At 38.7% G+C, this 24,800-nt stretch overlaps 2 protein-coding genes across 7 annotated transcripts in view; both read right to left on the bottom strand.

Moving 5' to 3' along the window:
• Positions 1-7,161, bottom strand: part of lhfpl7 (LHFPL tetraspan subfamily member 7) — an 81,515-nt gene extending 74,354 nt beyond the window's left edge. Inside the window, exon 1 of the mRNA XM_079473742.1 lies at positions 6,532-7,161. Coding sequence (XP_079329868.1) covers positions 6,532-6,834 — 303 coding nt within the window. The 5' untranslated portion in view covers positions 6,835-7,161. The remainder of the gene's footprint in view (positions 1-6,531) is intronic.
• A 317-nt stretch (positions 7,162-7,478) lies between these two features.
• akap10 (A kinase (PRKA) anchor protein 10) lies at positions 7,479-24,626 on the bottom strand. 6 transcript variants are annotated; one of them, XM_079475232.1, is made up of 15 exons: positions 24,400-24,626; positions 23,130-23,177; positions 22,536-22,721; positions 18,001-18,570; positions 14,814-14,912; positions 14,421-14,505; positions 13,812-13,935; positions 12,580-12,716; positions 12,333-12,477; positions 12,024-12,194; positions 11,020-11,129; positions 10,822-10,901; positions 10,300-10,352; positions 10,090-10,185; positions 7,479-9,015 (listed from the first exon to the last, which is right to left on the bottom strand). In XM_079475232.1, the coding sequence occupies exons 1-15, from the start codon at positions 24,419-24,421 to the stop codon at positions 9,010-9,012; spliced, it is 1,932 nt and encodes a 643-aa protein (XP_079331358.1). In that variant the 5' UTR covers positions 24,422-24,626; the 3' UTR covers positions 7,479-9,009. The 6 variants fall into 6 exon arrangements, with proteins under 6 accessions (XP_079331358.1, XP_079331357.1, XP_079331354.1 ...); XM_079475231.1 differs by having other exon boundaries at positions 7,487-9,015; positions 10,822-10,904; XM_079475228.1 differs by having other exon boundaries at positions 7,487-9,015; positions 23,130-23,192; positions 24,400-24,622.
• Between the last annotated feature and the right edge of the window lie 174 nt (positions 24,627-24,800).

The following is a 24,800-nucleotide window of genomic DNA, read 5'->3' on the forward strand; positions in this document are numbered from 1 at the left end:
TTGATATATTTAACAGTGGGGTGAGTTGTGCCATCTTCTTTAAAGTGTCCTAGACCATAGGTTAGTTACTGTATAATGCCAAGGACCCCAAAATAAGATTAACTTTTCAATTAGAATGTGTTTTTAGCATTTTTCATTTTGAGGGGGAAATAGTTACTATAGTGAGAAAAACTCACTAGAAATATACGAACAATGGAACCTCTGCATGTAGCACAAAAGCAGATCAATAGTAAAACAATAATAATTTTCGGTAGACTTTTTTTCTAGAGGCCCCCGGGGGGTCCCCAGACCCCAGTTCTAGGCAATGGGGCGTGTTAAAACCTGAGAACACTGCAAGAAAGTTGTTTTCCAGTATAAATACCTTGAATAAAGATAAAATTCAGCTTATTTCAATAACTTTAAGTTTATAAAGTTATTTTTTCTTATACCACTGACTGACATTTGTTCTTGTTTTAAGCATAAACTCACTCATTTAGATTTTTTGACATTTATAGTTAAAACAAGACAAAAATACTAAGTAAGAAATCGATACCATAGTTTCTATAGCATAGAAAGAATCAAGGAGCATGAAATATCATTGGGTAATACATGAAAGAATTTAAATGCAAAAATCCCCAAGAGATGATTTATTTTTCACAATATCTGAATTTATTAACAGGACCTGCAATTCGTCTAGAACTTTGGTCATCTTGCTGCTGTCACAACATAAAAAGTGGATGAAAAACTCTTGCGATATATTTGAAGCAAAATGGCACAATGGTTTAGCAGATCTCTGTTAATCCAATGCCAGACTGGCAATTTAATCCATCAAAACTCAACTCTACAGTCCAAGCAGCTGTTTGTTCAGATAGTTTGCCATCGCTCTGTTACACTAGCCAGACAAGACAAATGTATAATCCCAGACCCATTGAATTTGGCCCCAAAAATAGTATGCAACCAAAGCCAAACCAAGGCTGCTTGACTGTACCAAATCACACAGACACAACTGTGATTAGGCCAGAGCCCCAAAGGACCCAACCAGACGGGCTCTCAATAGAACATTCTGCACATATAAACCAGTTTACAACTGTTTCTCACATGCCATTTGAGGTCTTGTTTACTGCTAACTATTTCTCAGCATAGTGTTATGGACGATTATGTGCAGATTTATAAGTAAAATCTTATTATTACTAGCTACTTAAAGGTGGAGTAAGCCTGTCCTGGCCAAAATGAATCCCTGTCTGCTTCTATATGTTGCCCTAACCCATAACGTGTGCAACACCCGCCATCCTGTACTGATTTTCAAGGTCTGTTGAGTTCATTTATATTGTTGTACGTAACGTTTTTGTAGGTCAAGCAGGTGTGTGATCATACTCTTGAACTCTGTTGTGGGAACACAATCTCTGTTATGTACTATCTGACGTGCCAGTGCGGCTTCCAATCCGAACTGCCGTCATATCTCTGCCACAGATGCTGACGCCGAGCTCTTGCGTTCACAATTCTCTCACTGCTGTTCCCACAAGAGTTGAAACCATTTTAACACATGCCGTGTATTAAATATAAACCACAGCCAGATTAAATCCCATCAAATCCAGAACCTATATTTACGATCTAAGCGCATGGTCACGGCGCAGGTGCACTCAGGACATGTCGGAATCCACTTTTGCTAGTTTATCGAAGGAAGAAAAGGTTGGCGGGTTGTCCCGATTCTCTTAATGAGGGTGGAACATGCAGTAAACCAATCAGAGTCGCAGCTCTCATTCCCTTAAAGAGCCAGTTGCGCTTGCGCATTTTCTACTAACGCACTCTTTAAATAACATAAAAAAATATTGCACCTTTGACTTAAGACTGTGTTTGAGGTGCTATGGCGCAGTCTATTTTCAGTTCCACTCAATAGCAACGTGCCAACAATGCTTTTTTAAAACAGCACGCCCATGGGATCACAAATGAGCGCAAATGCATTTGCTAGTTTAACAACGCGGTGCAGGACGGGAAAATGAGAACTGCGTCAGGCTGACACTAGTAAAAAAAAATGCGTATGTAACGATTATCCAGGTTTGGTTGAATCCATGAAGTTCATGGCTGTAAGAAACAATCAAATTAAATTAGGTCCAGTGTGTCATTTTTGACGAAATGCTGTTTAATGTACATAACTATGTCTTCAGAGGTGTATAAAGACCTTACTTTTATTACCTTCGCATCACCTATTTCTATCTACAAACATCCCCGGGTCCCCTTGCATGGCGCCATGTTTTTTTCCACAGTAGCCCTAAACGGACAAACTTCTCTAGAGAGTGTGTTTCGTGAATACGTTACCGCCTTCATCAAGAAGCAAAAACACAACAACGTCTTAGTTCTGTGCAGCCAGGGTAGTGCATCAAGAGGGAGGTTTGAGTGAGCTGTTGTTGCACTTTGCAACCTCACCACTAGGTGCCGCTAAGGATAACACATTAGTACTTTAAGGCTGAAAAAATGCCAACTTTAGCTACATGGTCCAAGCCTAAAGTCTGTGTATTTGATTATTAAAAAACGTCTGCAGCAAACCTCATGTTCATCTGCAGTGAGAAAAACCTCAGTCATGCGTAGTGACCATCTTTAACCAGCTTTGAAGGCTTTCTCTCAGTGTTGCTCTCTGTATAAACGCACAGGGCCCGGGTGTTGTATATCTCTCAGCCTGACAGCTGATCCATTGGCCCCTGTGCCAGTTTAATATGTGGGTTCTCTCTGCTGGGACACGCCTGTGCCTCCCTCTCTTCCACACACTCAGTAGAAGAATGAGGCAGAGAGTGAGAGAGAAACTAGGCCTCATCCATCATTTCATTAGATGGCAATGTGGCGACCATGATAAAAACTCGCAGCTTCTGTGGTTTGGTTCCGCGGGCTGGGAACTCTTAACAGGTTCAGACGCAGGAAATTACCGCTGCCTCCTTGAGATACAATACACAAGGACCTCCACACAAATACATGAAGCATGTGTGTCTGAGAGACAGTTTTACGCAAAACCACTGTAGTTGTACCATGATGTAGTGATCGTATGAGATTTTTTTAAATCCTATTTTTAAATCCGCTGGGAAAAGGCAAGCACACCCCTGTTTTTTCAATGAGTCAACATTTACTGTATGTCCACTGCACAAATTACGCATTGACACCTAAGTTATTACTGTAAAGTATGGTAGTATTATCCTAAAATGAGGCCAACATTTGATGACAACTTTATTACCGTCATTTGTCCCACGTGAGCCGTTAACAACTTGAGAAAAAGTTCACTGGCGGGCGAACATCACATTCTCCACACGCATTCATCGCTGTCCAAGCACAGCAGCCCAGGGCAGAACGACTTGAGGAACAAGAACTAATAACTCAGCCTGTCAACAGCACACCCGTGCCCATGGGAAACTGGGACACGGACTGCACAAGCTCTATTAATGATTATGGGTCTTTTCACTTAAAGGCATCGAGACATCTTAACTTGATTATGAAAAAGTGCAGCCAGATATAGCCTGACATCTATCATGTCAACTATGAGCGCTGTTATATAAGAGGACATGAAAATCATAGAACAAACTTTAAATCAACACTGTATTATAAAAATTAATTTATACAATTAAAAAAAAATAACATTGCAAATGTTTCGAGTTTTATTATATGGTTAAATATAAAATTTCAGAAAAGTTTTTTTTCAGTGTATTTTACTGGTGATTCACCTGCCAGAAAATTTATTTTTTTACTGGATTTTATACAGTATGTTTTTGAAATATGGTAACGTCAAATTACTAAAAAGACTGCAAAAAAATATGAACAATGTGTAATTTGATAAGTTGTGCTGTTTACCATAACACATTATTTTAATATTAGATATTAAGCTTAATATTCATCAACTTTTCCCATATCTAACTCACTCTGAGGTACGTTTTCGTGTAGGTTTTTGCCTGACAGGATCAGTCAAGACCCAGGATTCAACATTTGATGTCGCTGTCAAGAAATCTTGAGGCAAGGAATTTGAAGAAGATCGTAAATTTGAGAAAACTTTAGAATGGAAAGTTGACCATGTGGGAAAAAGTCATAAGGGTACTAAACAACATTAGCGTGTGTTAATGACGGTCAGAGAATTATTCTTTTAAATGACTTTATCAGCTCTGTTGGGAGCAAGAAAACAGCGAGAGCACAGTCACGACCGCTGTCTGACAGTATCAGCAGAGAGCCTGCCCACAGGGGCTTGAAAACATGGAGATGATGGAGGCGAGGAGAATCACAAAAGAGGCACAGTAAAACAAGTGGGTCGATGCAGTGGTTGTAAAGTCTTATCACTCGGGACGAAACGTGCACATGACTCCAAAATGCAAAGGGCAAGACATAACGGTGGTTCATTTTCTCAAAAGAAGGAATGCACACGAACATCATGTTTCGGTGTTTGACTTATGGAAAAGATACCGAAAGTAAACTCCAGAAAAGAACTTGTGAGATGTGTTTTATTCACATAGTTATAAACATATTAAACAGTTTAACTGATACCAACTAACTTTCAGCAACTCTCTTCAAACTGTTCTACTTAAAGAATCACTGAAGTGCCTTGAAATGTGCAGCTTTATCTGATGGGTTGACCTCATTTATATTGCAATGCAAAAATCACCTCAGTTTAGGTACAAAACAGCAACGATAAAAAGTTGTGTTGCGTGAATTGTATGCAGTGTGAAGCTAAACATGCGTGACCATAGAGTCCGAGCGCAAACTTCTAAACTCCTTCTCTTTCACGTTGTCTAAATCTGAAACGGACACATAACGCCACCTCTCTGAAATTTTAGTCTAGATTAGATCCCTATTTATTTTTTATTTTATTTGTTGAGTTTTATTGAAGAGATTCCGGACTTGCTGCATCTAAACAGCACGAAAACACCATCCCCATATCTCAGTTTTAGTTCGAGTGCTTTTCATTTCTGTAATGGTCACTTATGGAATTTATTAGGCTAGTTTTTTTACAGAATTTTCACATTTGTAAAGGATATATCTTCCTTATTGAATGAAACAGTCTTAAAACAGACAATCGCCCTAATAGACAATTAATCATCAGACCAACAAACTCCCTGGTAGATCTGGGAAACAGGTAGCGCAACCTTAACCTGAACTCACATCATCGCTCAACTCAAAAATGAGCACATTCGTCATACACTCAATTTAAAAACGGCATAAACATAAAACTAGAATATGACGAAGTATTGAAACATTAAATGACACAAGTCAGGTATTTTTACAGTTCACTTAGTAACATTATCAAACACTTCAGCTCTAAAACAACATATATGGCAGTGGGTACAACGCTCATAAATAAATGATGAGGCGGCATCTCAACAATCTGAGTTCTGTGCACTCGGTTATGCACTGAGGCTTTTAGCAGAAGCGGTGCACACGTGACTACCAAACGTCTTTCTCAAATCCATCCCTTTCTTTTTCGGCAAATCCTTGAGATTGAGCAAAGCATCTTTCCAGTCCACCATATAAATAGCTCTATAAATCAAAGTAATGCAATTTATTAATATCTGCTTTCAAATGCAAATGTTTTTATCCATACATGAATCAAAAACACGAGAGAGAGAGAGAGAGAGAGAGAGAGAGAGAGAGAGAGAGGGAGAGAGGGAGAGAGGGAGAGAGGGAGAGAGGGGGAGAGGGGGAGAGGGAGAGAGAGAGAGAGAGAGAGAGAGAGCTTTTAGGGTATTAAGGCAACAAGAGAAAAGCGTCAGTGCTTTGAGTGATGTGAAGTGGAAAGGTTTCTGTTGTGTCTGTATATTCATCCATTGAAATAAAGGCCCTCAGCAAGTTCAACAAACCAATTGTTGAAAATCTTTTATGATATGCTTTATAAGATATAAGACACATTTTGTGGACAATCTGGAGATCACTATAATTTTGTGTGAGCACAGTTTGTTAACTAGATAAAACCTGACATTTCTGGGCTTTTATCAGGAGAAGGTCGGTCAAGATCAAGTCTCCCTTGGCTCCCCGTGTAATAATATGGATATGTACAAGAAACGTTTCTCTCTAAAGCGTAACTCTTTATACTTTGTTTCAATTTAAATCTCTATAGTGCTCTAATATAGGATATTAAGTAGTTTATGAACATTGAATAGACACTTGTTGCATGAAACCGATCACAAATCAATTCTATGTGTGAGGATTGTCTGCCTGTTTTGAGGAAACTTGGCCTTCTTGAAAGCAGATGTGTTTCTCTTTTTTCAGATGGACTCAATTAAGTTAGAGACTGGGTTTAACTGAAGAAGTCAGTGTTTTCTAGACTATAAATTATTAACTAAGATTCTGTGGATAAGAATAGACACACTGTACGTCAAATAATACAAGCAATCTTTACTTCAAGTGTGACACAGCGGATCTAATCTAAGGTTATATGTGCTGGTGTGTGATCGATTCACAACTCAAGCCTGTTTCCTTCAACAGTTGTGATCATTTCTAAACAACTGTATAGTTGATCTAACAGACAGGCTATATTATATTATAACGGTGTTTTTTTTACAATGTTTCCACGGCGCATGTTCAGCCTACCTGCCAAGAGCTTGAAGGAATTTCTTGAAATCTGCCGAGCCCGCCGAAGGTGTAGCATCTGTACATATGATCCAGAGACTCCGAGCAGTGCCAGAGCAGCCCGAAACTCACGGAGTCCTTGTTTTTCAGGTGGTCCTTCACAATCCACGCGGGTGAAATAAAACTAAAGCTGCAGATCGCAACCAGGGCGGAGGACAGGAGCACCCAGAAACACCCGACGCAGCTGAACATCCTCGCGGCGTGGGGCAACGGAGACAGATCGATTCCCAGCCCTTTCCAATTGCGATCAAACAGCGCGTGCATTTGGAGCGCGCTCACTCGCTGTGAACAGAAACGCAACGGACCCTTCGCAAGACGAGCACCAGGAGACGAACACGGGTAACCCGCTTAGAGGACACTTGCACCAGTCAACTAGTGCGCGGAAGTCGTGCGTATGTGCGAGCGTAACTTTTTAATTCAATGTAATTCCAGAAAGATCCGAATCCGTACATATTCCGGTTCGTTTAAATGGAAGCAGGGGAGGACAAAAGACACCCGTCACACCCCAAAGCAAAGCTGGCTGTCACAGCAGGTGCTCTTCACAGGAGAGCCGAATCTTCTCTGCCTTCGTCTGCCAACATCATCATCATCATCGCCTTCGTTGTTTTGCGTTAAAGTGTCTGACGTCCAAACGCAACTCGCGTGATGCAGAAACTTGCAGCGCGTGTTGCGCGTGTCACATGGATGTGGGCGTCGCCTCCGTTGTGTTAATAGCTTTCGATTCTTGAAAATATTCGTTTTTATAGTAAAACATTTAGGGTTTCAAAAATGTATACTTATTTTTTTTTTAAATAAGACCTAAATAGACCTTTTAACCTTGATGCACCTTGGTAACTCGGATAAACGCATCTAAGTGTGAGATGAGCAACTTTATAAAAAATATAGATAACAATTAAAAGAATCGACATCAATTCTTAAAGATATAGTTTATCTCGTATCAGGAATGTGAAGTATTCAAACACCACGGAACAATGTAAAGCGTCGACACTGCACTCTAGTGGTGACTTAAATTTGCATTTCAAAATAGACTAAGCAAATAAATAAAAAATCCAAGCCATGTATATTCATCTTACTTCTGTAAAACACAAAAGACAGAATTTTGAGAAGCGTCTCTGTGGTTTGGTGTCCGTTCAATGAAAGACAAGGGGGCCAATGTCATTTGTTTAGCAATATTCTTCAAAATATCTTCCGTCGTGTTCTTCTGAGCCTTACAGATTTGAAATGACACGAACGATACAATTCTTGGCTGATCTATCCCTTTACTTCTTTTGTTCATTTTTGCTCCATACTATAATCCAATTGCTGTCTATCAAAACAGTTCGACCGAATCTAAAAGAAACGACAAAGACTTCCTCCAGAAACATTTCAACAATATATGTATTTAAATCAAACACATTTAAATATATTATAGATTAAGTACACATATATGTCAGAAAACATATTAGTGGTACATGGTACCAAAAGTCTTTTGCCTGTTTCTTGCCCACATCTCAATGAGGTCCAAACTTGAACATGTTCAACAAGCACACGTTTCAAAAGTAACGGTCATCATTGAGATCTGCCACGACAGAGTTTTGATATATCATACAAAAAAGAAAAACATAATGAGACAATCACCATAAAAATAACTAACATTAATATATGGTGGTAAACCAGGATTCCACATTTATACAGGAGATAAACATTACCCTACCGGAGTATTTCTACAGTCTGCACTGATCTAGAATCAGATCGGTAGAGGGTTCTAGATTGAATTCAAGGGGGGAAATCGGGGGAACATTTGCCGGGCCGAAGTTTCCAGTTTTAACTGTAATATCACCATCAGCACGAGACAGTCCTACAGTAAATCTGTAAATAAAACTGTACATAGTCACCTTGGGTAAATTTGCATTTCTTGTTTCGCATTTTCTATCTACTAAAAGACCCAATCACTTCATAGCTGTTCTTTAAAACAAGGGAGTGAATGAAAAGATAAAAGAGATGCCACATAAGATCTAAGATGATATGAACTTCACACCAGTTTTGGGTTCTTGTGCATTGCCTGTTGGTTGGCAGGAACGTTTTGAAATTCCTCAGCTTGTGTCCATATTCGTCAAGCCTGGTACAGAGTTCATTCTGTGGAGTTTGTGTACTGGTTTAGGTATGTGGTTCAGTTCGTTCGCTTTTCTTCGAAAAATAAACAAAAGTCCTTCAGAGCGATTCGAAATGACGGGGCGGATCATATCACTGCATTTTGGCTATTAGTGTGCATATCCCAAACATTCACACTCTTAGACCCACACAAACATGCAGGAAAACACAGAATGCCTTTGTCTGTCTTCGCTGACGAACTAACGTGGTTAAAATCAGCACTGATCTTCAGGTCCTTTTCTGTCTGCTGCCACTAGGTCGAGGGCCTCAGCGGGGGATTACGAGTGGGATCCACACAGAAGGAGAGGGTCATAGCTGATGAAAACACAAGACGTTAGCTTCTTGACAGCTCATGAAGATTGAAGAAACAAAATGAAAGCTCAAGAAATAAACGGTACTTGTGTTTTAACAAAAATGTGTTTAAAACACTAAGCTGGGTTCACACCAAACTTAAAATTACATAAAAAAGTCAATGCATAGACGCGTTTAGACGCAAACTTGCGGCATGCGAATCGGGCTGTGCGATTGCCGTGTATGCCCGTCAATCTCGTCTTCCGCGAAGGTTGACAATATATACAAGTTTTCTAGAGAGCAGAATGCAATTGTTCGCATTTGGTGTGAACCCACCATAAAGAAAGCTGTTTTCTTTTACATGGACCTGGGCTGCCACGAACGGCTAAATACTAATCTCAGTAAACCCTCATTATGAGACCATTCAGTGGCAAATAATTTAGCGCTAATTTTGAATAGCACTACAATAGCAAACAACAACCGTTGCTTTTGTGTTATTGCGCATCCACACTGCTAGGTGTTCCTTTAAATTTGGAGCCACGATTCCACAGATTACGGTTTCATCAGACCCACAGCCTGGCCCGAAGTTAACTTCCTGTCTGTGTTTGCTCATCTACAAATGACTTCATATTTAATTTTATTGTATATTACGTGTATTAAATTTAAACTTCTCAACAGTAGTTTAGACCTTCTTTGCAGAAGTCTACCAGAAGTTGCGTTTGGGCAATATAACATTTATTTATGTTGTTGCCGATGTTGTTTTTTCTGTCACGAATAAACATCTTTTCAAGTTTGGACGAATAAAACCTAAGAAGCATTAAAGATATCTTGATATCAGTTTAGAGACTGGATCTTAAAAAACGTATAACCTAAGAAATATTGAAGATATGGTAATATCTGGTATCTACTTTTATAGTACAATCTCAAATCTGCAAACTGATGAGAAACTGAATAGAACCCAATCGTCAAAAACCAAACATGGGTCACTTTGCATACCGCTGATGTCTGGTTGAGCTGACACAGAATGACACACATATTGCGACACATGCCATTGAGCTTAAAGACTTATATTATGATATTATGATTAATGGTAAATACTTTTGTTGCCTTCACTTCAGGACTGCCATGTTGTCCCTGTTGCATGACATCATTGACGATCATCTTAGCAATCTTCCACGCCATTTCCTCTTGAGCCTAGCAGACAAATAACAGTGCTGCTCTCAACAATGTCCTCTACTGTATATATGACTATACAAAAAAGCTGAAGCTCAAATTAATTATGTTAATCAAAGTGTTCACAAAAAGCACCTCGTCGGAGTTGCCTTGCACCCATTTCTTCATTGCTTGTGAAAACATGGAACCTGATAGGAAGGAATCAAAGGAAGAGATTTATTGAGCTGGACACAGCCGTGAATCCTGCATCCCACTGCTCTCTTCACCACAATCACCCCACATCACCTGCTACTTATCGCCATGGCAACACACTCTCTCCTCTCAAACTGAAAGCTGTGGAGCACTTCAGCGTAAGTCACAACTAAAGAGCCAATTCACAAGACCCAAAACATGTGAGTGTGTCTGAGAGAGAGAAAGTCTCCTCCACAGCCAAACCCAGAGGAACATTTTCTAAGATATTTTTGCATAAACTCTGCTTATAAAAATTTGTTTCTGGGAAATCACTTTAAGGGCATTGCAATAATTCTTATTTCAGAGCAATAAAGATTATGTGCGTTATAGCTTCGTCTGTAATAAGTTATACATACAGATACATACACAGTACATGCAGGCTACATCTAAGTAAATGACATTTATCAAATTTCAATGTAGTCCTACCCTTGGACTTCTTCACATCTGGTTCTGGTTCTGCCTCTCTTATGAACTGACCCAGTTCATTCACCTTTCCAAAGGTCATTCTTCTGAAAGGAAGCGCAACCGATTTAAATCCTTGTGAAACACCACCAGAACCAAGTTTTGTGCTTGTGATAGTCCTACGGTGGATGGGATGGAAGTGTAATAGAAACGCAGACTCACCCAGCGTATGGTCTCTGGTAGAGAGATTCTGGATCCAGACTGGCGATGTCCACCGTTATCGCCTCATCGAAGTTCTTTAGGATCTTGATCGCAGCTTTTTTAGTACCTTGCTGCAAATAGAAGTAAAGACATACGTGTTTTAATGATGGAGCACTTTAGGAATGCAGTGTTTGGAGGAAACAGGGACACCTTAGAACTAGTATATATAATATATATATATTTCTTTATTTACAGTTAAAATGTACGAATGCCACTTCATCACTTAAAGGGCCAGTTCACCCAAAAATGAAAATTCTGTCATCATTTACTCACACTCAAAACCCCCAAAAAAGATATTTAGAAAAATGTGTGTAACCAAACAGTTCTGGGGCACTAGTCAATGGTGCCACAGAACTGTTTGGTTTTCCACATCCCTTAAAATATCTTCTTTTTTGTGTTTAACACAGCAAATAAGTTTATAAAGGTTTGGAACAAGTAAATAATGGAGTAAATATTGACAGAATTTTTATTTTTGGGTGAACCATTACAAAAACCGTGTCTTAATTTAAATTTAAGAAACTATATTTGTTAACGTAAAATATTTAGCAGAAATGTAAGACAACAAAACTTTTTAAAAAGTTCAACATTCGGTTATCATTCCAAAGATATTTGGAAGAATTGCTTGTAACCAAACAGATCTTGGACCCCATTGAGTATCATAGTAAGAAAAAGTATTAAGCAAACAGTTCTGGGGCACTTTTGACTACCATTGTAATTGTTCCTACTATGGCAGTCAATGGGGTCCAATAACTCTCTGGTTAAAAGCAGTCATCCAAATATCTTTCTCGGTGTTCAACCAAACAAAGAAAATGGAAAGTACAAACCACTTCAACCTCTCCCATTTTAATGAACACTTAGTCTCCAACACCTCTGGAACAAACTACTAAGAAATGTCTCATTTCCATTAAAAAAGTTTTTATTCAGCAAATATATAGATCTCATTACATTGGAGGATGAATAATCACCTGGCCTTGCGACCCCTCCATGACACTTGAGTTGCGGTCGCTTTCCGGGGTCCAGCCCAGGCTCGGAGTGTTGGCATTTCCTCCGACAAACTCATCCACCCGAACAGAGTTGATAAGGTCGCTTAAATACTTGTAGTAAAGGTTGCTGGACAGAAATCCTGGCATGTAAACCTGAGGTTGAGAAAAGCAAGTTATTACACTGATTAAATATAAGACAAAATGACTAGATGAACACGCATACGGCTAAATCATTCACAAAACAATTATTGGAATAGTAAATATGTCACTGTGGAAGCAAACCTATCCCACCTTCTCCATGGTGGTCCAGGCCTGTCTTAAAGGAGTGTTAAAGCAGTCTGGGAGAGGTCCACCCTCACGACAGATATTGGATTCGATCTCCATCCTCACAGAGTCACCGAAACCCAACGGATTTGTGGCTTGGAGTGAAAAATACCTAGACAGACCACACAATCGATCACATTCTCTATTTACTTAGAGATACAGGACTCAATAATGATCAATTATTCTGGCAAATCTATGTTGAGGAAAATCATACTTGTCATAAAGGATCATGGCATCATTCTGGGCCTCCTGTCCATCATACTGGCCTTTCTTGTCCGCCAACTGATCTTGAAAATTTTCCGCAGCCAGCCAGAACTGCAGCACATTCATTGCATCTTCCTTCTCCATGTACTACATTTACACACAACCACACACACTTGAATTAAGTTTCAATCCCACTTTCTAATAGCTTTGCACTTTAAAAAGTAGGACCAAAATTCAATCAATATATATACACACACTTGCACTTTTGGAACATTCTGTCATTCAGGAGAAGGTTATAGGCAGATTTTGAAACTCAGCATTTATATTGGTTTATATAGCTTAATGCATAAAAACAGCTCTTAAGCTTAAACTCCCATAAGATATATCTCGAATGATGAAATATTCTGCCGAGCTTGAAAACGGCTTAAGTGGAAAAATATAATTTACATAAAAAGCTAGATCAAAATGTAATACACTATTTATGCTTTCAATCACTGGTTTTGATCAAATGACATGAAGAATAATATCCCTATACATTTTTCTAATAATTCTTTCTACCTTATTTCTATACAGTTCTTTTTCTTATGGCTCTACTGTTTGTTGTACAATGTATTTTCTGTAAAGCTGCTTTGCAATGATGCATAACAGTGAAAAGTGCTAGATATACATTTCTGAAAGCGCTAAAAATAAATGAAGCACTAGAAATAAATTTGAATTGAACTGCAGTAGATACAATAACATGTTAATAAAATGAGTCCTTAAAGGGATACTACACCCAAAAATTCTGTCATGAATTACTCAACCTCAAGTAGTTCTGTGTTGAACACACAGAAAGATATTTAGAAGAATTTTAGCAACTGAGATTTCTTGGGTTGTCCAAAAGTGGTAGTCAAAGGTGCCCCAGAACTGCATCGCCCTAAATTCTTCAAAATATAATGTTTTGTGTTGAACAGAACAGAACAGAATTATATGGTGGTAGTCAATGTTGGCCCAAAAATTTATCCAGGTTTGGAACAACTTGAGAGCGAGACGGATTTTTGATTTGTGTGTGGACTGTCTCTTTAAATGGCGGTTAATGAACTAAATGTGGCTTTTCCATGTGTTCTTAAGAAGAGCAAGAAAAGCACCTTATTGCACATATTTGTCAACATTATCACAGTTAATTAACACGTTACATAAATATAATATACTCACATATGTATATATAAACATAATTGTGTTATATAGTGTAAACATAGACACCTCAGAGAAGTAGAAGAGGGCCGATTCGCAGAACAGGATGTCCGCCAGGAACACAGAACCGCTGGTCAGAACCTCAATCTGATATTTACAGAAATAATGGCTGCGCAAGAACTCATTAAAGTGCCTGTGAAACAGATCATTAAACACTTGTGTGCAAAATGACATCTCTGCTAAGGAACACTTCCACATACAATATTTTTTGGTCACAGTTTACAGTATATTAGGGCTTAAAAGGAAAGAATCGTTCCCCCCTAAAATGAAAATTCTGTGATCATTTACTCACTACTTCATTATTTTGAAGAACACAAAAGAAGATATTTTAAAAAGTGTTGGTTCACTTCTATTGTATGGACACAAAACCAAGCCCATGAGTACCGCCGTTGTTTAGTTACAGACATTCTTCAAAATATCTTTTGTGTTCTGTAGAAGAATGAAAGTCATACCGGTTTTATGAAAGGACAAGAGCTTGAGTATATGAGTGAATTATCACTTTAACTACCATGTCCTTGACTATTCAATTCAATTGACATATTATGTGCACACGTGTTAATGCATGTCAAATTTAAATATGCAAAAAACACGATTTGCATTAAGAACGAAGTTACTCACTGTTGTTCGATGATAGAGAAGACGACAGACTGTGCGATGACAAAGCAGTTTGGGTCCACCTGTCCGTCCTCCCCACAGATTTTCGCTGACCGAAATAAAAAAGATTAGACCTATCTAGCATGAAGCACAACTTAGTTACATATGTTTAAGAGTTCACAAAAAACAACGAAATGGTTGCATTTTAGTACTGAATCAATGCATTTTTAACTTCCAGCCATTCAAAATAAAGAGTAAAAAAAGAGTTTTTAGGATACAAAACAAAAAAAATGATTCAGAGTATGTTCTTAATGACACTGTGCACAATAAGCACTGTGTAAAACATGGGAATGTAGTTATCACCTGTTAGGTGCAGTAAAGAAGTCATAAAATACCGAAGTTGTGTGATTCTCTTACCCACAATGTCATTGCGTATCTGTTCGGTTATAGGAATTGGCCTAGCAGCATCTGGAGATATGTACTTAGTGAAAATGCTAACGGCATCTTTCTCTATACCTAAAAACAGAAGAGAACAAAGTGGCAAAAACATTACACATAAGAACTGGAAATAATATTAACACACACAGACAATATGCAACCATGTAAAGTTCTAATTGGCAAGAAAAGGCAATTCATCGGTCATCATCTACTGTGACAGGCCTACAATGATAAACTATTATGAGACTGCTACACAATATAAAGTGATTTATTTCGTAAAATAAGACCCCTTGCAGCCATAAGACGCAAGGGTCTTTGTTAAGGAATTGATGTTTTTTTTAATGGGGGTCTATTGAATGAGGCATCTCATCAGTGCATGTTTAAACGTTGAAGTTTCTATAAAATCCATCAAGACGAAGTAGCACTTATAAAATGCCATGAAGTGGAAAAAGGCTGCTTCCCCTGTCAAGCACAGAAAGCTCTGAGTGCTGAAGCCACAGGCTAAGATCATTTCACTATCTTTCTGAGCTTTTGGCTCAACTGACTCTTTCCGTTCACTGCGTTTACAGCCCAGAGCTTCTCCGTATGAGCCACTAATGAACACTCAGCTCTTGACTTTATAAGGAAATGCTCGTTGTAGTCCACAGCCAGGATGTAAATGGGATAGTTTACGAAGCACGCTCAATAAAACCAATGTCGCGTAGATATTAGAAGTCATTGTCTGATACAAAAGGAATATGTTGCTCAGCACGTGTAATGGTAAAAAGCCACAAACCATGACAAACCCATTGTAGTCAAGTACAGAATGTTCTTACCGATGTTAAGGGATGCTGTGTTTATATCTCAAGTTGAAAGGATAAAAGATGGATAATCTGCTCTGCGCTGCTATTCACATCACGCATATGGTGTAATGCCATTTATATATTTACTATTTTTATCGCTATAGAAACAGAAACAGTGGTTAGCATCTATGTTCAACCCTATGAAGCAGTAAATCTAGGACCGCAGGTTTATTGAGATCACAGGTCTGCTCTCTCAGCAATGTGCGCTCACACCTGGAACTCGTATATCACATGGCTTAGGCTGTGTTCACATTTGACTTCTTTTTTTGACGACAAAATGAAATAAAAAGCTGGCAATTTTGTGGTTACAAATAGGAGCTGGCAATGTTCAGAGACAGCATTTGTGAAGGCAGCTTAGAGAGACAGGCTTCAGAGGCACAGAAATGGAAGTCTATTTGAATTACAAACTAAGAGCGACTTTGCGATAACTTATCAAATACTAAAAAATGACAACACTATTTCTCGCTAGAAATGCTATCAAAAGTTATTGAAAAAGAAAATTAAACTTACATTTGTACAAAACTGTGTTCCAAATGGCGATTTGGATGGCATAACATTTTTTTCAATCGACCAATCACCTGCCTCGCATGTTGTTATGGAACTTCGTTTGAAGTTGAAATAAAATCGACTTTTCTGAGAAAAAACGTGAACACATGACAGAGACCTGTCGTTTCCATAACAACACGCGAGGAAGGTGATTGGTCGAGAAGGATCAATCTCGAAAAATTAATTGGCAGCAGAAACGCTGTTGGATGATAGTTTTGTATAAATGTAAGTTTAATTTTCACTTTCAATAACTTTAGATTGCATTTCTAGCGAGAAATTAGTTTTGTAGTTTTTAAATGTGATTGGTTGTTGCAAAGACGTTATTTTCCATAAAACAAGCGCCATTGTCAACTTTTTCTTGTCAAAAAAAGTCAAGTGTGAACACGGCCTGAACTTGTGTTGTAATATCATTTTCACATTTTGTCATTAAAATAAAAGTTAATTTAAATGGTACGACAGAAGATGAGATAGACAAGAAAATTCTTTGTTTATTAAGAATGGAGTAGAAAAGGGGGATAAAAATAAACATCTGGAATAATTATTTTCATATTTCTAGTTTATCGTGTAAGAAGGCTACTAAGGGTCATAAAAGAAACTGGCAACATTTTATCAACCCAAAGTAGTAAAATGATAAAAATGAAGTCTGCTTTCACCGAATAATTTGGTTGAAACAATTATCAATACAAATATGACGCCCATCTTAAAATATGATATCTTATATTTAAAGTTTTATATATCTAGGGCTTAAGAATGTAATGTATAGCCATAAAAACCCAAAAACTTCCTTACACCACAAATAGTAATTTAAACGTGTCCCTCAAAATGAAAAACGTGTTTACTGCACTTACAATGGAAACGCACATGCAAGGCAAATGATTGTGGTAATACTTAAACAATACTTCAGACACACAAAGTAGTTCCACCTTAAATTTACTAACAATTGCATACTGAAATATGATAGCAGGATTCAGATACTGTCAATAGAGCTTAAATTAAAATGTTGTCATCATTTACTCACCATCAAGTTGTTCTTAACCTGTATACATTTCTTTTTTCTGCTAAACATAATGACAGAGTTTTGAAACAAGTTTGTTACCAAACCTGACTACCATAGTAGGAAAAATAACTGTGTAAATTGATTTGTTCTAAACACAAAAGAAGATATTTTAAAAAATGTGAGAAGCCAAACCTTTAACTATTGTAGTTTGTTTAAATATGGTAGTCAGTGATGCCACAGAACTGCTTGATAATGTAGACAGGTTTGGTTATTTAGTGAGTAAATTATGACAGAATTTTTAACACAAAGAAAGATAGCTGGAAGAATGTTTGTAACCAAGCAGTTCTAGGGCACTATTGACTACCATTGTAGGAAGAAAACTACAACGGTAGGCAATGGTGCCCCAAGATTGTTTGGATTCCCACATTCTTCAAAATGTCTTCTTTTGTGTTCAACAACTTGAGCGAGTAAATTAAGTTTTTTGGGTGAACCAACCATAACCGTTTTTGGTGTGGTCACACTAGACTTTTTATTCCATTGACTTACTTTCATACACAAAAATGCAGCAGACATGAAACAAAAGCATAAAAAGAAACCACATTTCACTCTGTTCCAAAGTTCCAAACCAGTAGGACTTCCTTTCTTTTGGGATTGACAAAAATAAAATAAAAAAATGACAAAATAACAACTTATTAAAAGCCATCGTATAATATCAGTAAAAGGACACATTAGCAAGAACAAACAAATGACATCAAACAGATTAGTTTAGATCAATACTCACTTTTCATAAGTTTGTCGGAGAGCTCACGCAGACCACCTGTCGTCTGGCCTTTAACTGGAGTTCCCGTCCTGGAGGCGGACTGTCTGGTGGGCGTTTCTGACCGTATCGTAGGCTGAAGCTGGGGGGTACCAGGCCGGGCCACTCCCTCGGAGCTAACGGAGTTCCGGTGGCCTATCACATCCCCAGTATGGTTAGGGTCCTGAGGGCTGGGGGTGTGGGGTCTGGAGGAAGTCCGGGAGGGGAAAGGGTCCTCGCTGCCATCCTCGTCAAGAGCCGAGGTTCTTCCGGGGTCGTAGGGGGAGTCCGGAGATTCGGGTGATCCAGGAGCGGTTGTAGGCTCAGCTAAGGTGCTTTGTTTGACTGTGTTGAGGCTGTGCGCTCTGACCCTGGACCAGCTGGTGGAACGAAATCTCTCAGCCTCAAGCCAGAAGCGGACCAGGTACTCAGCCGAGCGGGTCTCCATTAACTGTGTGAAGTAGGGCGTGGCCACATTATCCCGCAAGATCTGGTCTAGGGTCTTGGACAGCCGAGAACGTGTCTCCTGAACTTGGTAGTTGACACTGGAGCGACCTGAGAAACAGAAAGAGCCTTTAACTACTCAAAAGCTGACGAATAATTCTAAAATAAATGTTACTATTTCTATATACATTTTAATATTACATTCTGCAATGCTTGTACCTTCACTGCCTAATTTCGACGTGTAATCCAACGTGTAACCACATCATACCCAATTCTCTGCCTACAGTAATATATAGCAGTGGTACACATATACAAACAGACAAAAAAAGTCTTATAATAGAGCCGTGTCCTCTTGAATAGATAAAAAAGGCACACCTTACTTTTTCAACACCACAGGACACCGGGACAGTTTGTTTAAGCCAGTGAGCTGAACGCTATACAATAAGGCCTAAGAAAGAAACCAGTATGAAAACGCAAAGGAGGGTACGGGATACATAAAAAGCTGCAAATGCACAAAACAACTATACTCTTTTGTGTCGCAGAGATTTTACGTTAGAACCCTTGTCCATATCGAAGTCACCTTGCAGCATTCTCTTAGGATTCATGTTGCAACACTGGTTTGTCAGCACAGGCGTTTCAATGATCCATTTCTCTAACCATGGTTGCGATAGAGGACATTAAACAAAGCACAGACATTCTTTCAGAGGGCTGAGATAGTCATGCTGTGGATAACATTTACACCATGCATGAAAACCAAACCCGCTCAACTATATGTTTGACTATTCTGAAGTCTAATAAAACAACAAAGTCGAATAAATCAATTTATATATAAATTCATAAAGCAATAAACAAATCACCCATGGCATGGGGTCCATGGCATGGAAAGATTTAGAGATGAAACACTGCGAAAATTAAAAAGAATTTAAGTAATTTTCACATAAAGAAATGTAAGTTTGCTTTGTACTTATATGTTATTTGTCTTACATGACATTGTTTTAATGAAAAGTAGGCTCTTAAAGTAAATCACAATACTGTAATGAGGTACTGTAACAATTTGTTCTTTAATCGCCCATTCAATTTGTAATTCTAAAACACATCTCATACACTTCACAGTTATACAACACATTTTTCGTATAATGGGTTCTGGGTGGACTTTTTTTAAGAATGGTTGTTTTGCTCCTGGGGCCTTATTTATCAACTCTACGTATGCAAATGTGTGCTATAAAAACAGTTTCACGCAAAGTGTGCGATTTACCATCTTGTCCTTATACCTAGAATCGTGTGTGTATATAAGCACGCCTCTGAGAAAATGTAGTGGTAGAACAGTGATACTACAAAAGGAAAGTGTCAACGTGTGTTTCCTGTGTCTTTTATTTGCAAATACTCAACTCATCGATCAAGACAGACAGTTGTATAATTTGTGTGAGGAGCTACAAAAGAAAGATGGGAAATCATTTGAAATGTAGTTATAGTGTCATGGCTGATCTCACTTTGCTGGATGATTTGACAGCCCTTTTATTGAAAGCACAATGAAAGAGACACACTTAACAGAACATATGAAAAAAGAAATAAAAGAAAAAACCTTCAAACAAGCCGAAAAAGAACAAAGAGCGATGTGAATATTAACAGTTATTTAAAAAATTACATGTTTTTTTATTTAATAAATAAAATAGTAATATAGCTGCCATAAATGGGGAAAAATATTCTCCTTGGGAGACCATGCCCCTTTAGGCTCTGCCCCTGACTAGGATTATTTTAAACTAGGACTAGGCCAGGGCTCCAGACCGCGACAAGTTTTTGAGACAGTGCGAGCCCTTTTTACTTCTCGCGCATTTGCGACGTGCCCATTTGGATTTTTTTTAGTTGTTATATGAAAAGTTGGACAACCAGTGTAGGCCTATGTGTGTTAGAAGGAGAAAGTCCGGAGGTGGCCCATCATTTAAAGGGAGCTGATCGCGGCCAATCTAGTCTATACCTTTCTTTATACCAGCCGTGCAGCAGCAAAGCGGCCCAAAAGCCCTCGCTAAAGATACGCACCTAGTCTATTTTTGACGTGATGTTTCTCGCCGTCTTCACGTCGGTCACAGCCCGGCTCATCAAGTTTACAGACACAACGTGAGCGTGTTACTACGATTCGCTGTTTGCTGTGACTGATTCGTTTTTAGCCTGAGGACGAACGATTTGATATTCGAGACGTTAAATACGATACGAACCACGGACTCTTGAGGAGTTCAGAATACGCCATTTATCTGTTGGTTACTTGAGACAGCGCTGAATCGTTTCCAATCCGTTCACAACAAGAATGCACGACAGGTCAATGCTCTCATTAAGTTAATGTGAAGTTATCTTTACAAGTAAAAAATTTTTGCGACCCGGCCCCGGATAAGCGGAAGAAAATGGATGGATCGATGGATAGATGTGAATATTACAAAATCGTCCTTAGTACACAATTAATTCATCATAAGAACGTAAGATGAGCCCTTTCGTTTTGCTTTAACACTTTACACAATAAAATATATACTTGATGAAATGACATGCGTTTTTTCTGTTGGTTCTTGAGTACTAATTTGGTCTGGTGTATTCAGAGTTTAAACAGTCTCTTTACTTAGCACTTAAAGCTTCTTAAAGCTTAGCACCAAAAATGATATATTTTAGGATATGTCAGTGCAAGTTGTTTTCGATCAAGGCATCTCTAACATTTACAGTAAGTTAGTCTGAGACTAGGCCTGAGCCTCAAATACTGCAAAGAACACAAGTTCAAAACAGTCATCTTTGTACTTGTATTTAGGAAAAGTTCAGAAATATTTTTTTAAGGGATAACCTGAATTTGTCTTCCTGTCTCTCATGCAGTCAGTCTTTCACATTGCTGTTGGATGACTTTGTCACTCCTTAGGTTTGATTTTGTTGAAATTCAACAGACATTGGACTGGAATGCCCGCAATACGTCTAGAAATGCTTACTTGAAATAAACATTTGGAGTGGACTTTTTTTCACGGTCTGTAATGAAATATCAGCAAACGTGTATAGACGGTTTCAGCAACAACAACATAAACAAACGTTATGTGTTCCGGTAGACCTACGCAAAGAACCAATAACTGTTGACTGTAGTTTCGATTTAATTTAGTACAATTAATATACAATAATATCAATTAATGTGTTGATATTAATATGATAAGTTGTTAAACGGTAACCAAACACAGAGCGCAAGTTAACTTCGGGCCAGGCACGTGCGTCTGATTTACGTTTTACATTTTATGACATGCCTACCCACTGTGTGTGTAATGAGTTTCAAATGGAGACATTCAGAAAAACAACAGGTGATTGGATGCATAATGTAAAAATACAAATGCACAAGCGGAGAGCACAAATTATGTGTGATTTAAATAAATATACTATCATGTCATGCATATTTGTACCAGACCTGTCTCCTGTTCTGAAACGGCATCTTCTCATACGGATACTCGTCTTCCTTGTGCATGACACACACTAACCCAAAATTCTCATGTTGTAGTGTGAAGTTGTGCTTGTATGATCTAAAATCTAGTTTGAGAGCTCTGAATACCATAACAATGTGTGAGAACTTAAAATGTATAAAGTCAACATTGCTCACAGCACAGACATGCATGGCTACACTACACTCCTCTTTCTATACAGGTGACAATAAGATTACAATACAACATTTGGGCAAAACGTGACCCAGACATATTCTAAACAGGCTTCACAAGATCCACCTTAACATCAGACGTATTTAAAGTCCTGCTGAAGTGGACGAATCTATCTCTGAAGGTTTCCACAAATTACACAGCTATAAAAAGGTTTAGAGATTACAGCACTGCACAAACAAATCCAACACGCTGCAAAACAGCTCCCTCCCATCACAAAATCCCCAAGCTCATGTGATAAGGGCCACACATACGTCATATTCAGCCGTCGCTCCGCACAAAACACAAACTCACTTATCAAAGCGCTAATAAAACCATATTAGGTCAAGGCTATCTGTACAGCCGGACACAAGAAACAAATGAAGGCATCGCTAGACATTTTATCCAGTGTATAATAGTACATGATTTGTATACCTAGGTCTCCAAAGTGCGCTGCCTCCATGTGGCTGGGCTGTTTCTTGAGGATGGCTGTACGGCCACGCGCGAAGGAGTCCATGTTGGCTGAGATAGCATTGATAGCCACATGGCTGGGCCCCGCCGCTTCCAATATAGCATGATTATTACGGCCACTGAAGGATGGAGAGTGTGGTGACACTGGGGCTGGAGATGAGAATACAGAGTAGAAACATTATTACGACAACAAAATGTGTGTTTATACGTTTATTAATTCAATCGTTGAAAGGGATAGTTAAGAATTCTGTCGTTTCAAACCTGTGTGACTTTCTTTCATCGGCAAAACCCAAAATACATTTGTTCCACTAAACCCTAACATATATGGGAAACATCTATTGCCACATTCTCATGTCGAGCAGCCCAAACTTTTTCTTTTACATTCCGACCGGTTCATTCCCATGAAAATCCCAGGCGATGTATGCGTACCCAAAATAGGTCTTGCATCCCGTGTGACGAACATAATTTAGAAAAAAACGTTTATGGGTCGGAACTCATCGCATTTCCCGTAAACAAACAGCAAGACATCAACACAGTAAAGCATGATAGCACGCTCACCTTTGCCGACTTTGGGATCTGCTGGTCGTTCAAGCTCTTTTGCTTTAGCTGTGAATGAAAAAACTGAAAATTTCATTTACAAACGACAAAAATGACCACTAACACTTTTTATCAGCATCTCGATGCAGCGGATTGTTCACCACCACCGACACTTCAGAAAGCATCGTTCTCCTTCTTTCTTTAAAATGAATAAATGAAAATGCAAAGCATCCCAGTATGTAGACCGTGTAAGTGATTAGCATATTTCTAAACCATCCCTACAGTACGTTGTGTTTGTTGGTTGATTTGCATGCATGGGGCGAGGCCTTGCTACTGTCTGTCAGCAAAAACACAAATTACACTCAATACTAGACTCACGGGGCACAAAACTATGAGAAGCCACATTCTTCAAATGTCGATAACCTCAAAATTGAATCGTATGTAACATTGTTCCCTCATCTTCAAAGGCGCATGTAATATATATTAACACACGTGAGGGAGGAAGAAAACTGAATATGAGACAACACCCATGTCACTGAGAACAAAGAGACGGTTCCTTTAAAATGGGACATGGACTATAAGGGCATCCTTCCTTGCCTAGGGGGAAGCCACTCTTACTAGAGACTCTGAGGTCACGGGCTACATGTTTAGGGGCTTTATTGCGCAAAGGATTGTGGGAAATATGGCTCGTGTTATGTAGTTTAGGCAAAATGTATAGGTCTCAATAAAGACATCATTGATAAACGGACTGACAGCATTAATGCAATAAACTTACAACTAAACATCTCCATACTATTGATGGACAACCCGTACATTTTATCAGATCAAATATTCAATGCTAATGAAATCCCAATTTGGATATTATCAAAAGAAATAATTTTTGTGTATTCATCATGTAGACCTATAGAAATGTTTTGTTTCATTTTGTTGAAACTGGTCCCGAATGTAGATGCAACATTGGATTTTCTTACACACGTGACTGTCAGATGTGTCACTTTAATGTTTTACTAAATGTTCACATAACAGAAACAGTTTATTTCAATTATTACAGCTGAGGTTCATTGTAAAACCCATTTAAATCTATGTAACGTTACGTGTAAATGACACGGTGATATCCGACCTCTCTTTCACACTTGCATTTGCTGCGACAGCGATGCACAAGAGGAATTTCATGACTATTGTTGAAAGTAAAATAGGTTTGAATCACACATCGACGTGGACAGGAGTTCAGCACCGGTCCAAAAAGCCCACGGTGGCGATCATCCCGTCATCGAGCAGGGCACTTCCTTACCTTTCCGCCTGAAGAACGACATGATAAACGTGAAGCTGCGAACTGTTCAGCTCAGAGACAACATCCCGCGATCTCCCGTCTCCTTTCATTCATAACCATTTAACACTCGCAGCTTTCGCTTCGGCCATCAACATCTACATTCACTGGCAAAGGCGAAAAACATCAAGTCCCAGATCAACTGGCCCGCTCGCCATATTGTCAATAAACGCCTCACTTCCGGAGTGTCTGCGGCACGGCGTCGGCTTCTGGTGGAATTGTGGGAAAAGACCTGACAAATGAAAAGACTTCAGTCCACTACACACGAAACAGAGCGGCGGATAGATTTGTAACGATATGGTATTAAAACATGATGTAAAACATGCATATATTAGTATTAGATAATGTAATGCTTGGGTGGATAA

This window comes from Barbatula barbatula, assembly GCF_947034865.1.
Source record: "Barbatula barbatula genome assembly, chromosome: 2".
Taxonomy (NCBI): domain Eukaryota; kingdom Metazoa; phylum Chordata; class Actinopteri; order Cypriniformes; family Nemacheilidae; genus Barbatula; species Barbatula barbatula.

What these genes read in the sequence shown, in the direction of transcription:
- akap10 (XM_079475227.1), bottom strand. Translation starts at nt 24,421, where the DNA reads ATGTCGTTCTTCAGGCGGAAAG. An exon ending in GATACGCAATGACATTGTGG is followed by an intron (nt 14,506 to 14,813) that starts GTAAGAGAATCA and finishes TATTTCGGTCAG; the next exon opens with CGAAAATCTGTGGGGAGGAC. An exon ending in TGCAAGGCAACTCCGACGAG is followed by an intron (nt 10,186 to 10,299) that starts GTGCTTTTTGTG and finishes TTTGTCTGCTAG; the next exon opens with GCTCAAGAGGAAATGGCGTG.